General features: G+C 42.3%; 1 protein-coding gene across 1 annotated transcript in view; it reads right to left on the reverse strand.

The window, feature by feature from the left end:
• Positions 1-12,135, reverse strand: part of LRRC1 (leucine rich repeat containing 1) — a 990,271-nt gene that overhangs the window by 477,546 nt on the left and 500,590 nt on the right. The window contains exon 10 of the mRNA XM_044063772.1: positions 4,458-4,573. Coding sequence (XP_043919707.1) covers positions 4,458-4,573 — 116 coding nt within the window. The remainder of the gene's footprint in view (positions 1-4,457; positions 4,574-12,135) is intronic.

The following is a 12,135-nucleotide window of genomic DNA, read 5'->3' on the forward strand; positions in this document are numbered from 1 at the left end:
AGGAATCTCCTTGCAGTCAACTGGGTTAGTTTTGCTAAACCTTTGAAGTAATGAGTTAACTTCTCTTGCTTGTCATCTGTTAGGTAAGCCATTTGAGAGGCAGTGTCTAATTTGGCTCCTAAGAAGATTATTTGCTGGGATGGCTGAAGTCTTGACTTTTGGAAGTTGACTGTGTATCCCAGAGCTTGAAATAATCGTATGACATAGTCCAAGTTTTTTGTCAACATCAAGTTGTCGTCCACTTGTATGAGGCAGTCATCCAGGTACGGGTAAATTTGGATCCCCTGGAGCCTGCAATAAGTAATTACTGAAGCCAGGCATTTTGTGAATACTCTGGGCACAGTAGATAAGCCAAATGGCAATGCTGAGAATTGATAATGCTCTGGCCCTGCAAGAAATCTGAGGTATCTTCTGCAGCTGTGTCTGATAGGGACATGCAGGTATGCCTCCTTGAGGTCCAGAGTAATCAGCCAAGACCCCTTGCCCAGCATGGGAAGGAGTTGCTGTAGAGTCAGCATTTTGAACTTTGGTACTATGAGAAAGGTGTTTAATGCGGACAAATCCAGTATTGGTCTCCATTGAGATTCTTTTCTTGGAACAAGGAACAGTCTTGAGTAAAACCCCTGGCCTTGTTCTTGTTGTGGAACTCTTTCTATTGCTTTCATCCGAGTCAGCAGAGAGATTTGCTTGATAGCTTCTGCCCTCTGGTTTTGTGGTAGGTTTGGCATGCCTTGTTTTCTTGGTAAGGTATGAAAATGGAACCTGTAACCTCGGTCTATGATGTCCAAAATCCATTTGTCCTTTGTCAGTCTGTGCCAATTTTCTGCAAACAGAGATAATTTCCCGCCCAAGGGAGCTTCTATTTGTTCCCTGGAAGGTGGAAGTAGAAGAAAGTTATTGAGATTGTGGCTGTGGGGCAGGTGAAACCCCTGTGTCACTTTGGTTTCCTGGCTGCCATTGTCGTCCCCTGTAAGGACCTCTGTATTGTCCTCTTCCTCGGCCACGTCTGTTTTTACCCCTTTGAAACTTTTCAGGATTAGGAAAGGACCAGTTTTTTGAAGGTCAATTCCTACTGAATCTGGGGGGGTTGAACCTGGAGGAAATCTTTCACCGTCTGAACTGATTTTGCTTTTTCCTCGATGGACTTTAACACATCCTTAGCATTAGCACCAAAAAGCTTGTTCTTTTCCAAAGGTGCATCCAGAAGTTTTGCCTTTACATGATCTGGTAGAGGTTGATCTTTTAACCATGCATGTCTACGAATGACTGCTCCTGTCATAGCTGCCCTACATGAAGCTTCCAGTGCATCATATCTACACTGCAGGAAGTGATTACTTACTTGCTGAGAGTTATGTACAGCTTCCTGCAAAGCCTTCCTGTCTAAAGGATCAGGAGCGGCCAATGTTTTCTGTAAATCTTCTAACAGGAAATCCTGATATTGTAACATATGAAAAAGGCAATTCAAAGCTCTCATAGATAAGGTAGTGGAAGTGTAAACCTTTTTACCCCATCTCTCTAATGACCTAGCTTCCCTGTTGGAGGGCAAGGGATTTTTAGAGGTGGAAGCTGAAACTCCTTTAGGCCCCTGAGAAATAGTTTCCAAATCAGCAGTATGGGCCCTGAATAAATGGGAATGTGTTTCTGGGACCCTGTAATACCCGTCTGGCTTGGCTGGAGCAGGAGGAAGAGAGTCAGGGGTAACACTAGAATCAGAATATAAATCATCCAAAACATCAAGCACAGGAGGAATAGCTAAGGGCCTGTGCTGGGGCTTTTTAAGGAAAGTCCGAAGGCGCTTTCTGGAATCAGAATATTCCTGGCCTTGCCACTTGAAATGTTCCCTCATGGTATGCAGAACTTCCCCAAAAGAAATATCCTCAGGAGGGGAGGCCGAGGGGATGGAATCCTCTGCATCAGAGTCCTCATAGGTCTGGAAGAGCTCTTCCTGGCCATCAGAGTAGACAGAGTCCTCAGAATCTTCATCTGACGGAATAGGGTCAGAGGGTTCAACCCGGAGCCTTTTATCAGAAGGAGGCTGGGATCCTCTCTCAGGATGGGCCTGTGAACCTCTAATCATAGAAATTAAGTCAGCAGCCATAGTCATAATTTGTGTCTCTGGAGTAGGCTGAGGTAAGGCTTTAGTTGTTTTGCTGGCTGTAGTGTAGGCCTTAATAGACATGGCCATAGGAGGCCTAGCAGCTCCACTTGCAGGAGTGACCTTGTCTACAGCAATGGTCTTGGGCATTTCCTCGGTTTCGGTATCCAGAGGAAAATCAATAACTGGCGTCGGAGTGATATCTGGAATCGGAGTCGTCGGTAATGCGGTGTCTTCGGTTCGGAGCGGTGGAAAAACCATCTCAGAGGGAACTGGAGCACTCGCGGTAGGTTTTGGCGTGGAGTCGGTGGTAGACGCGGGCTGAGGATGTCGGTCCCGGTCTTTTCGTTTTTTGGGAGTTTGCGATGTCGGAAGTTCCGACGGCATAGTGTAAGCAAATTTTTCGCCGAAAAAATCTTCAGCGAACTCCGCCCGGCGCCTGAGAGTGCACTTGTTGAAGCGAGCACAGGCTACACAGGCCGAGACGTCGTGGTCTGGGCCAAGGCAAGGAAGACAGTAAGAGTGGAAATCCTTATGAGGTATTTGTTTACCACAAGAAAGACAATTGTTAACTTTTTCAGTAATTTCTGACATCAGCTGAGGCAAGAAAAGGTCCCCAATGGGGTACTTAGCTTTTTTGATGACTTTGGAATCGAAGAATACAGGAGCTGACCGACTGGCACTTGCGAACTGCTTCTGCTTCGGGCACCGCGCGGCAAGAAAGACTGAAGAAAATGGCGTCGGCTGATGCTTATGTACTCCAGCCGCTCTGACGTCGGAGAGAAATGCGACATCAGCCGACGTCGGACCCAGACTTTGGAATCCGGCCGACCGAGGGCTGCCTGAGGCAGGACAACCCATATGTTATGACTGCAGTTGCATTCTTGAAGGACATCAATTGGTTTTCAAACTACAAAGATTCACTACCTAGTATTATATCTATCTTGGTATGAAATGTATGCTACATTTTTTCACCAGGTCAGATTTCGTGTAAGTATATCTAAATTTATGGAAATGCATGAACTTGAACTTCTGACAAGTCTCACAATATAAACCCATCAAAAAAACAGCTGAAAAGTGGTCTAATGACCAGCACCTTATCAGTTATCCAAAGCCAATAAATAAATACGAGGAGTACCCTCACTGTAACAAACATCTACACTTGACATTACTCAGTATACATTTATGTCTGCAATCCTAGAAAATTAAAATAAGTAATTGCCCAAGTAAACATTTTTGCATTAGGTAACAGTTGGCATTTACTTTAAGTCTAGTATATCAATTCATAGGTTCATAGGTAGGTACTAGGCTATTGGCCCTAGGGCTGCTTATAAGCCTAGCCAAAAAGGTACCCTGGCTTTTGCCACCCAAGAAAATTATTTTCCTGTGCCCCTGTCAAGCAGAGCCACAGAAGTGATCCCCGGGGTGAATTTCATATTTCCCATCCAATCATCAAGAGCTCTGTTTGACATAGATAGGTAGTCTTGTTCCGGGGTATGGGAAGTCTTTGGGACAGGAATTTATTTAAAGACTCTAAGTAGACAGCCAGAATTATATGCTGAATAAACTGCAAGAAGTCTAAGTTTAAGAAGACCACGTCTGCCAACATACAAAGTGTACTTGAAACTATTCCATCAACTATTGTCAAGGCGACAGACATACCTACACAACAGGTCTGAGCACCCAAAGGAAGCAAACTGCATTAACCTTATTAATACACTGTATATTGTTGATTATTATGGAACTAACAAGTAAATATTAAATACATTCCCTAAGCAGCAGCTTTGAGAAAAAAAAGGTTCACCACACAGCGACAGCAATCACATAACCAAATTCTAAACATTATTGCATATGTACAGTAAAACAGAGTATCAAGGGAAATATACAGATCCCCTTTAAATATTTAAGCAGGTTTACAATTAAGGAGAATTACAGGGTGTCCCCATGTTTGCACAATTTAATCTTCAAAGGACAAGCCATCAGGCAGATCCATGGGCTTCACACAGTTTTTATGTGATCAATGATACACAGTGGGGGGGGGGGTCTGTAAAGATGGCATTTGCAGACAAATATTCAAGGGTGTTGTTTAAAAACACTGAAAACTGTCTCAAGAGCTTCTTAAAGTGGAGATTAAGTACACAACGCTCTTAAATTCAAAGCATGAGAAGCAGACGTCATGGCTGGAAAAAAAAACAGAAGCCTTTTGGACAGAGCAAATACAACACTACCACTTAAGGTTGTGCATGGACATTATAAACAAATACTTCAATTTTAAAAGTAAGACCGTACACACAATGGAATAATACTCAGACATGTTTCCATTATATTTTTGTCACAGATTTCATGCAATATCACTTCTCACCTATTTCCAGCTACATCCAGAACATGAAGCTCGGTGGCTTGAGAAATTTCTGAAGGAAGGCGTGTCAATCGATTATCTCGTACACTGACAACATTAATATTACAGCATCCACCCAACTATTAAGAGAAACAAGAGTTTTCAGACTGTAATACCAGCTAAGAATACAGCAAACATGTCCAATAGACAGCATTATGAATGATGTGAAAAAGTAATACATTAGTTAAATAAGCAGAAAAGTTCTAAAGAGCCATCAGAAAAAATGATAAGCGAATAACATAAAAGAAACAAAGTAAATGCAGTAGTACAGTATTACATACTTTAGATATAAGCATTTATTTTCTGTTGACTTACAATGTCAAAGAAAATTTGTGACTGAACGTTGTTCTGGCTGATAGCAATCCTATATATCAAGTGATTAAATTTCAGTCACAGCTTACTGCTTATAAACGATCTTAATGAAGCCTGCTGAAAGGTGTTGCTTGATTTACAATCCAGCTGCAAAAGACATACTGATGATTTTACCCCACCCTGAAGGCAACAAACAATACTTTCAATGCTTTTCTCAATGCGAAGAATCCAAGATGGCTGCACTCTGAAGAGCAGGCTGATTAGAGTTTCCCAGTGAGAAAAAGGAGAGAGAAATAAAGGAGACAATGGAAGCTAACAATCTGGGCAATCCTCCCAACTGTACCGAATTACTCGTTTTTTACCGAGTTTTGAGGTCCAAATAATGGGGTGCCATGATTCCCAAGTGGCAGCACATTCATTTTCTTTCTTTCATGCTTTGGAGATGATGACATCAGCTCTGTCAGCCCGTCAAAATTGAGCTGGCTAGCTGCGAGCGCGGAAACATATTGAAAACAACTTTTGTATATGGAGCCTCAACTTAGCACTACGATTTCAAACTTGCTTTTCTGCTGCAAGTAGTGTGGAAATGGATGAGCAGAACTGATGTGTGTCCAGGTATGGGAAAACGGATGCTTTGCATTTGTATTTGGATCCTGCTTTAGCCGAAGTCTTTTCTGCTGCGAGTAGCATGGAAACAGATGAGCCAAACCAGTGTGTGTGCAGGTATGCCACTCGGGAAACGGATGCTTTTTATTTTAACTGAACTTGACTTTCTGCTATGCTTTTTATTTTAGCTGAACTTGATTTCTGCTGTGTGTGCAAGTATTATGAACTACTGGTGTGCTTTGCTTTTGTAGTCGGCTGAACTTGATTTTCTGCTGTGTGTACACTGTGCAAGTATTGAATTTCAGACTTCATATTCTTCAAAAAATAAATGGTAACACAAAGCCTTTTATTCTAGCAATGTTTTAAGTTTACAAGATCAGTATTTGAAATCTGTCCCTATTTTGGGGCTGTATAACCCCATTATTACCTTTGTCCAGGCTTTTTGTGCTAAGAGGTTGAGAGCTATGGTGAGAACGGAGAACTGAATTCACTAAATGATGGCCACTTAAGTTTCAGTCTTCTTGTCTTTCTGGAATTTGGTGATATGGCATACTGATATGTTGCTCTGACTATATTGCACATGGTCCTGGGTTCAAGACTTGGCAGTGAATTACATGGTGGTAACACATTTTATTCTAGCAACTTTTCAAAATTATACAAGCAATGTTTAAAATGTGTCCCTGCTTTTTGGCCTTTTGTCCCCCCCCCTCCCTCCCAAAAAAAAACTGAAATTGAAAATAAGTGTGAGAAGCTGTGCAAGATGCCTGTGACTTGCACTACTGTCATATACATACATACATATATATATATATATATATATATATATATATATACACACACACACATATACATACATATATATATATATATATATATATATATATATATATGTATGTGTGTGTAAGTAGATTTTTATGATAGTAATGTTCTGAATTGGGCAGTTTTGTCATTATTGGTTCATGCATTTTGTTTCATTGCCTAACGGAAAAATGTTCAAACAATACATTTTAAAATGCGCTCCAACTTAAGTCTAGCAAGTGTGCTGAATTATACAAGGAATATAATTTAATAAAGTCAGGAAGGTGTATCAAAGAGTGCATGCATGTTTCTTGTTTTGTGTTCAAGCCAGGGACCAGATGCATTTTCTTTGGATGTGGCGCGAGTTTCAATGCTGTTTTAATAAATGAGAGTTTAAAGAGCAGATAAGTTTTAATGGCAAGTCTATTTTCATTGTGAGACAGCGTTGCTTTGTTTAGCTGATATCTATTAGTGTTTGTGCACTGTGCCATAAAATGTAAAAATAAAATCAAAATGTTCATAGTTCATACGTAAGTACTAGGCTATCTGCCCAAGGGCATTTATAAGCCTAGCCAGAATGTGTTGGCTTTCGCCTCCCTTTTAGATTAGTTTCCTGAACCTCTGTCCAGCAGGGCCACTGAAGTGATCCCAGGGGTAAATTTATGATTTCCCATCCACTCGTCAATATTTCTCTTGAAGAGAGTCAGTGAGGGGCTTTGCCTAACATAGACTGGGATTCTATTCCAGAGCAAGGGAAGTCTCTTGGACAGGAATCTATCCCTCCACCATGTCCTACTTATTGTTGTGCTGAGGTTTAAATCCCTACAGCGTGTGGCTCTAAGAGAGTTGGTTTTCTTGAGGTGGAGCATGTCCATTAATTTCGGGTTAGACATGGCCTTGTACGTCAGGCAGAGATCACCTCTGAGTAGGCGGTAAGCAACCGAGTAGAGCTGGAGTTTCTTTAGTCGTGCTGTTTGAGGCCCATGATCCTCTTGGTAAGGTACTTCTGTGGTCTTTCCAGCTGTTGCAGGTGTCAAGTAAGGTACATCCCAAATGGGGCATTGTACTCTATTATGGGCCTGATGAGCGATGAGTAGAGGGGCATAATAACCTCTCTTGATCTAGATGTGAACCCTTTTGTGATTAGCTGGGCTACATAAAAGGATTTTCTAACCACTTTGGCAATGTGATTATCAAAGAAGAGGTTGCTCTCTACTTGGGTCCCCAGATCCCTAATTACATCTTCCGTACTTAGTGGACTACCACCTATGTGGTAGTTCTTACACACTTTGTTTTTCCCAAAGGGGATGACTATGCACTTTTTGGCATTTAGTTTGAGGACATGATTCTGACACCAGGTATTCGTCTCCATGAGACCCTTCTGGAGAATGTCTGTCAGCCGGAGAGTCGATTATGGCCCCCAGTTTGCAATCATCTGCGAACTTGGTCAGCCATAGTCCTCCCGTGCTTGCCTGAACCTCAGAGAAGTATATACCGAACAGGAGGGGTCCCAGGACTGAGCCGTGTGGGACGCCACTTGTAACCGGTTTAGAGTCGGACATAGCACCCGCAACTCTGATCATGGGAGTACTATCCATGAGCCAGTTGGCAACCCATCTCATGACATAGGGGTTAATGTTCAAGCTGGTAAGCTTATCTATAATGCCAGAGTGGGGAATGGTGTCGAAGGCCTTTGCGAGGTCCAGGTAGGCTGTGTGGACTACCTTTACCCTCATCTATGGCCTAGTTAGCTGTTTCAAAGAAGTCACCTAGGTTTAGGAGGCAAGATATGCCTTTAACAAAGATCACAAAAGGACAGATGGTGCTCAGGTAAAACCAATAAACTGTAGTAAAGCACCACAACAAGGTAGAAAGCACGAACAGTTTATTCAATCCAATTCAATTCAATGCCTTTAACAAAGCCGAATTGGGTAGGGTCCAGTGTCTGGAGGTTCCCAATGTCTCTGTTAATGAGTTCCATGATGATGCACTCCATAGCTTTGCAGACCAAGCTAGTCAGGCTTGTAGGGCGATAATTCCCAGGACCCATTGTGGCACCACCTTTGTGGAGTGGGATAACTGTTGCTGTACGCCATTCTTTGGGTACATAGCCTGTGGTAAGGCTGAGTTTGAACAGTGAATTTAGGTGAGGGGTTAGCTCATTTTGGAGCTCGTGCAAGATGCAGCCTGAGATAACATCCGGTCCCACTGATGCTGTGTTTTTGGCTTCGGAAAGGGCTGTTTTCACCTGTGTCTCTGTGATATCTGGGGCTCTACATTCTTCTGGGATGGACACGGCGGGCCCTTTTGGGGGTGGGGGGGTAAAGTCTGCACTAAACCTGTCAACCAGGATGTTGGCAATGTCAGTTGGTTCAGTGCATTTTTTGCCATTTTGCACTAGCTTAGAGCAGATCTGAGAGTTGCCACCTAGAGTCTTGATATAGCTAAAGAAGGCTTTGTAATTATCTTTAGAGTCTTTGGCAATTTTTCTTTCGAAGCTGGCCTTGGATGATTTAAGAGGGATTGTAGTTTCTTGCTGATACTTATCAGGGATGCCCTCCCTTTTTGGGATTTTGCTCCATCATGTAATAGTTTCCTCCTTCTGTTGTATAACTTATTTAAGGCTGGGGTCCACCAGACTGGTTTCCTCTTTTTGGAGGAGTGAGTTTTGGTTTTACTTGAGATGGCTCGATCCATGCATTCCTGTAGGTGCTCAGAGTGCATTTGTAAAGGATTCTGCGGTTTGGGCAGCAAGGGGGCTTTGAAACTTTCCACCTTGGTCTTGAGAAGTGTGAAGTTTGCTTTTGAAACGTTTTTCACAGTGGTTTCTTTGACTGGGGGTGGGGTCGGGATGTGGATGTCTAGTGTGATTAGTTTATGGTCTGATCTTACCAGCGATGGGTTTACCTCTAGTGTGGAACATTGGTCCCCCATTTTGGTGATGATCATGTCCAATATGTTGTCACCTCTTGTGGGAGTGGTGACCAGTTGTTACAGGGAATCTGAGTTTTTATAAACTCTAGGAAGCATTGGGCAAAGGAGTTAGTACTTGAGTAGTTTTCCCAGTCAGTGTTTGGGTAGTTGATATCACCCAATATCATGGTGTTAGGTAGGACCTTCATATTTTCCAGTGTTCTCAGAAATGCTGAGTGGGGGTCCTGAGACAAGGTGGGTGATCTGTAGCAAGCTACAATCTGAAAAGCAGCTTTGCCCACTGTTAGTTGCACATGGATGGTCTCTGTGGCCTCGTGCTGTGCCTCTAACCTGGAGGTGTGGGTATCCTTGATGAAAATGGATACACCCCCACCTTTTGTATTTCGGTCAGGGTTCTGGGGCCGAAAGGTATGGTAGGAGTTGTAGCCTGGTAGTGCTGGGGTGCTCTCTGGAGCCTTGAACCAGGTTTCTGTTACTGCACAGATATTGATTCTCTCCATACTGAGGAGTGCCTCGAGTGCGTGCATTTTGAGGTTTAGACTTCTGGTATTGAGTAGCATTACCCTCAGTTTTTGGTTTCTTGTGTTGTTTACAGAGGTGGGTTTGTCTTTTGAGCCTTGCCTAAAAAAGGCACTATGGGGCGGCAAGAGCCTTGGCCAGTATTCAAAAGCCTTAGGGCGACAGGTGTAAGTGGTGTAAGTCGTCTCTGGCGAAGCAACGTGGCTTGTCGAGCATGTCATCCCAGGCTGACAAACACTGGATCCCCTTTGAATGACACCAAAAGCTTAGCCAATTGTTAAAATTGATCATTTTAACTTTATACTGTGGCATCATTCTTGGTGAGGGCAAAATGCTACTCAGGGTCATACCCGCCTGGGCTACATGATCAGAGAGCTCCTCTATGTCTCTTTTCATGTAGTCCAGGGAGGTACGTCTCAGGTCATTCACACCAACATGGACAATGACCGAGTCATATTTGTACCTGTTCTGGAGTGACCCGAGTGCTTGTGTTATGTGGCGGATCCTGGCACCCGAGAGGCAGCTTACCTTCCCCTTGTTCAGTCTAGTGAGTGGGATGTCAGTGTGCCTGACAATAGATTCACCCATTACTAGTGTATTGGGTGTGCTATTTAGCCTTAAGGGCTGTGATTGCGTGGCACACTGAGTTTGTGAAGTATGTGATACGTGGTTATTGTTTGAGGGTGGAGGTTGCTTGGATGTCTGCTTTGGAGGTCTCTGCTGGTTTGGCAGACTTTTATTCAGAGCTTTCGAGTATGTTTTTGTATATTTGAGTTATTTGCTGGTGCAGATATGACTGGTCTATGTCAGACTGGTAGTGTGGTGCAAGTGTTTCCCTTCTCCTCATAACTGACTGTTCCAAAGTCTTGGGTTGAGAGAGCTTGGCCTCCAGTTTGGCTGTATAGATGCATCTCTCGCATACATTTGTGTTTGCTGGAAGGAGAGGGTAGTCTGTGTACATTAAGCAATTGTAACATTGCCTCAAGATGCCCAGATTCACCAGCTGGACTGGAGAGTGTAGAAGTAAAGCAGTATGCACACAATAGTGTTTATGGCAAATGGGGTGAAATAGCCAGGTAATGGGACATTGGAATGGCTGCAGGGGGACTCTAGTGCCATATTTTGGTCATCTGTTCTTCAGTTTGCATTTGAAAGTTGGTATCCCACAGTTCCATTGGAGTGGGTGGGGTTACTTAAGCATATATGCAAATTTTATGTTAAACAGCCTACAGATTTGTACCTATTTTTCATGGACCTTGTCCAGATTTTTGATGTTTCTAGGTTGAGAGGTATGAATCTGGGTAAAATTCAGTTACTGACTAGTCACAATACTGCCTGGATGTCAGCAAAGAAGAAATCTGAAGAAAGTAACCGAAACCTAGAAAAGCAGAAGAAAAAAAACTTGTGTGCAGAGACTTGATGGTGCTTGGCAAAAGTCAGTTCAGGTTTCAGCTATGATACAAATGATAGCATCCAGTAATGTATAGCAAAATAAATCAAATGCATTCAGGGTTGTTTAAAGTGAGAAACTGCAGAAATATATAAAGTTAAATAAAAAGAAAACTGTAAATAGAAAACTCACTAAGTAGTTATTCAAATGAGCAACAAATGCAAAAATCAGAGGATGAATTTGAAATACGGAAAAGGTGAGCTGAATATGAGACTTTAAGAAGAACGATTAAAATAATAAACTGTAGAATTAGAAAACTGAGAATGCACAGAAAACCTGAGATTTTCTACTACAGCATAGAAACTGAAAGGAATAGACTGCATTAATTTTATGAAAGTACAAATAAGAAAATAAGTTGGTATTCCATAGCAGGATTTGTCAAATGAAAGTGTAGACTGTGTATGCCTCCAAATTTGGTCATGAGAAAGAAGCAAGCTACAGTAGGGAAAGATGCAGACATAGCAGAAACAGCTGCTCCTGACAAAATTATGACATAATGGAAACAATATTAACATCTTGAAACACCAAAGTGTTTGTGAAAAATGATTACTTGCTGTACACTGTGCAGAAAAGAAACATCAGAGGATATTCAAGAGGCAGGTATGGTGTCAAGTTGCTATATCCAGCTGTTTATAGAATATTTTTTTCTAAAGGACAAAAGACAGCTTTGGATGCAGAAAAGGCTAAGGATGAAATAAAAAGGCTTACCCAAAAATGAAAGAGCCAGAAGATTGAGGGGGACTCTTGTTTCTCAGTCCTCTAACAGTAAAGTCCATAGAGAGAACTTGCAAGTAAAACTGTTTCCATTGTTCCACAGGAAAATAACTCAATGTTCGAAATAAAAGCCCAAGAGCCGACTAAAAGAAACAGAAGTACCCTGGACTTGAACCAGAGACCGGTGCTGGGTGGTCAAGATGACAAGGAAGAAGACCAACAATAATGAAAAAGTAGAAATTAAAAGAAAATGTTAACAGTCGCTTCCATAAGATACAACAGAACTGCTTCTGCAAAAAATGGCTACTA

Source organism: Protopterus annectens, chromosome 2.part2 (genome assembly GCF_019279795.1).
Source record: "Protopterus annectens isolate FY-2018-M chromosome 2.part2, PAN1.0, whole genome shotgun sequence".
Taxonomy (NCBI): Eukaryota; Metazoa; Chordata; order Ceratodontiformes; family Protopteridae; genus Protopterus; species Protopterus annectens.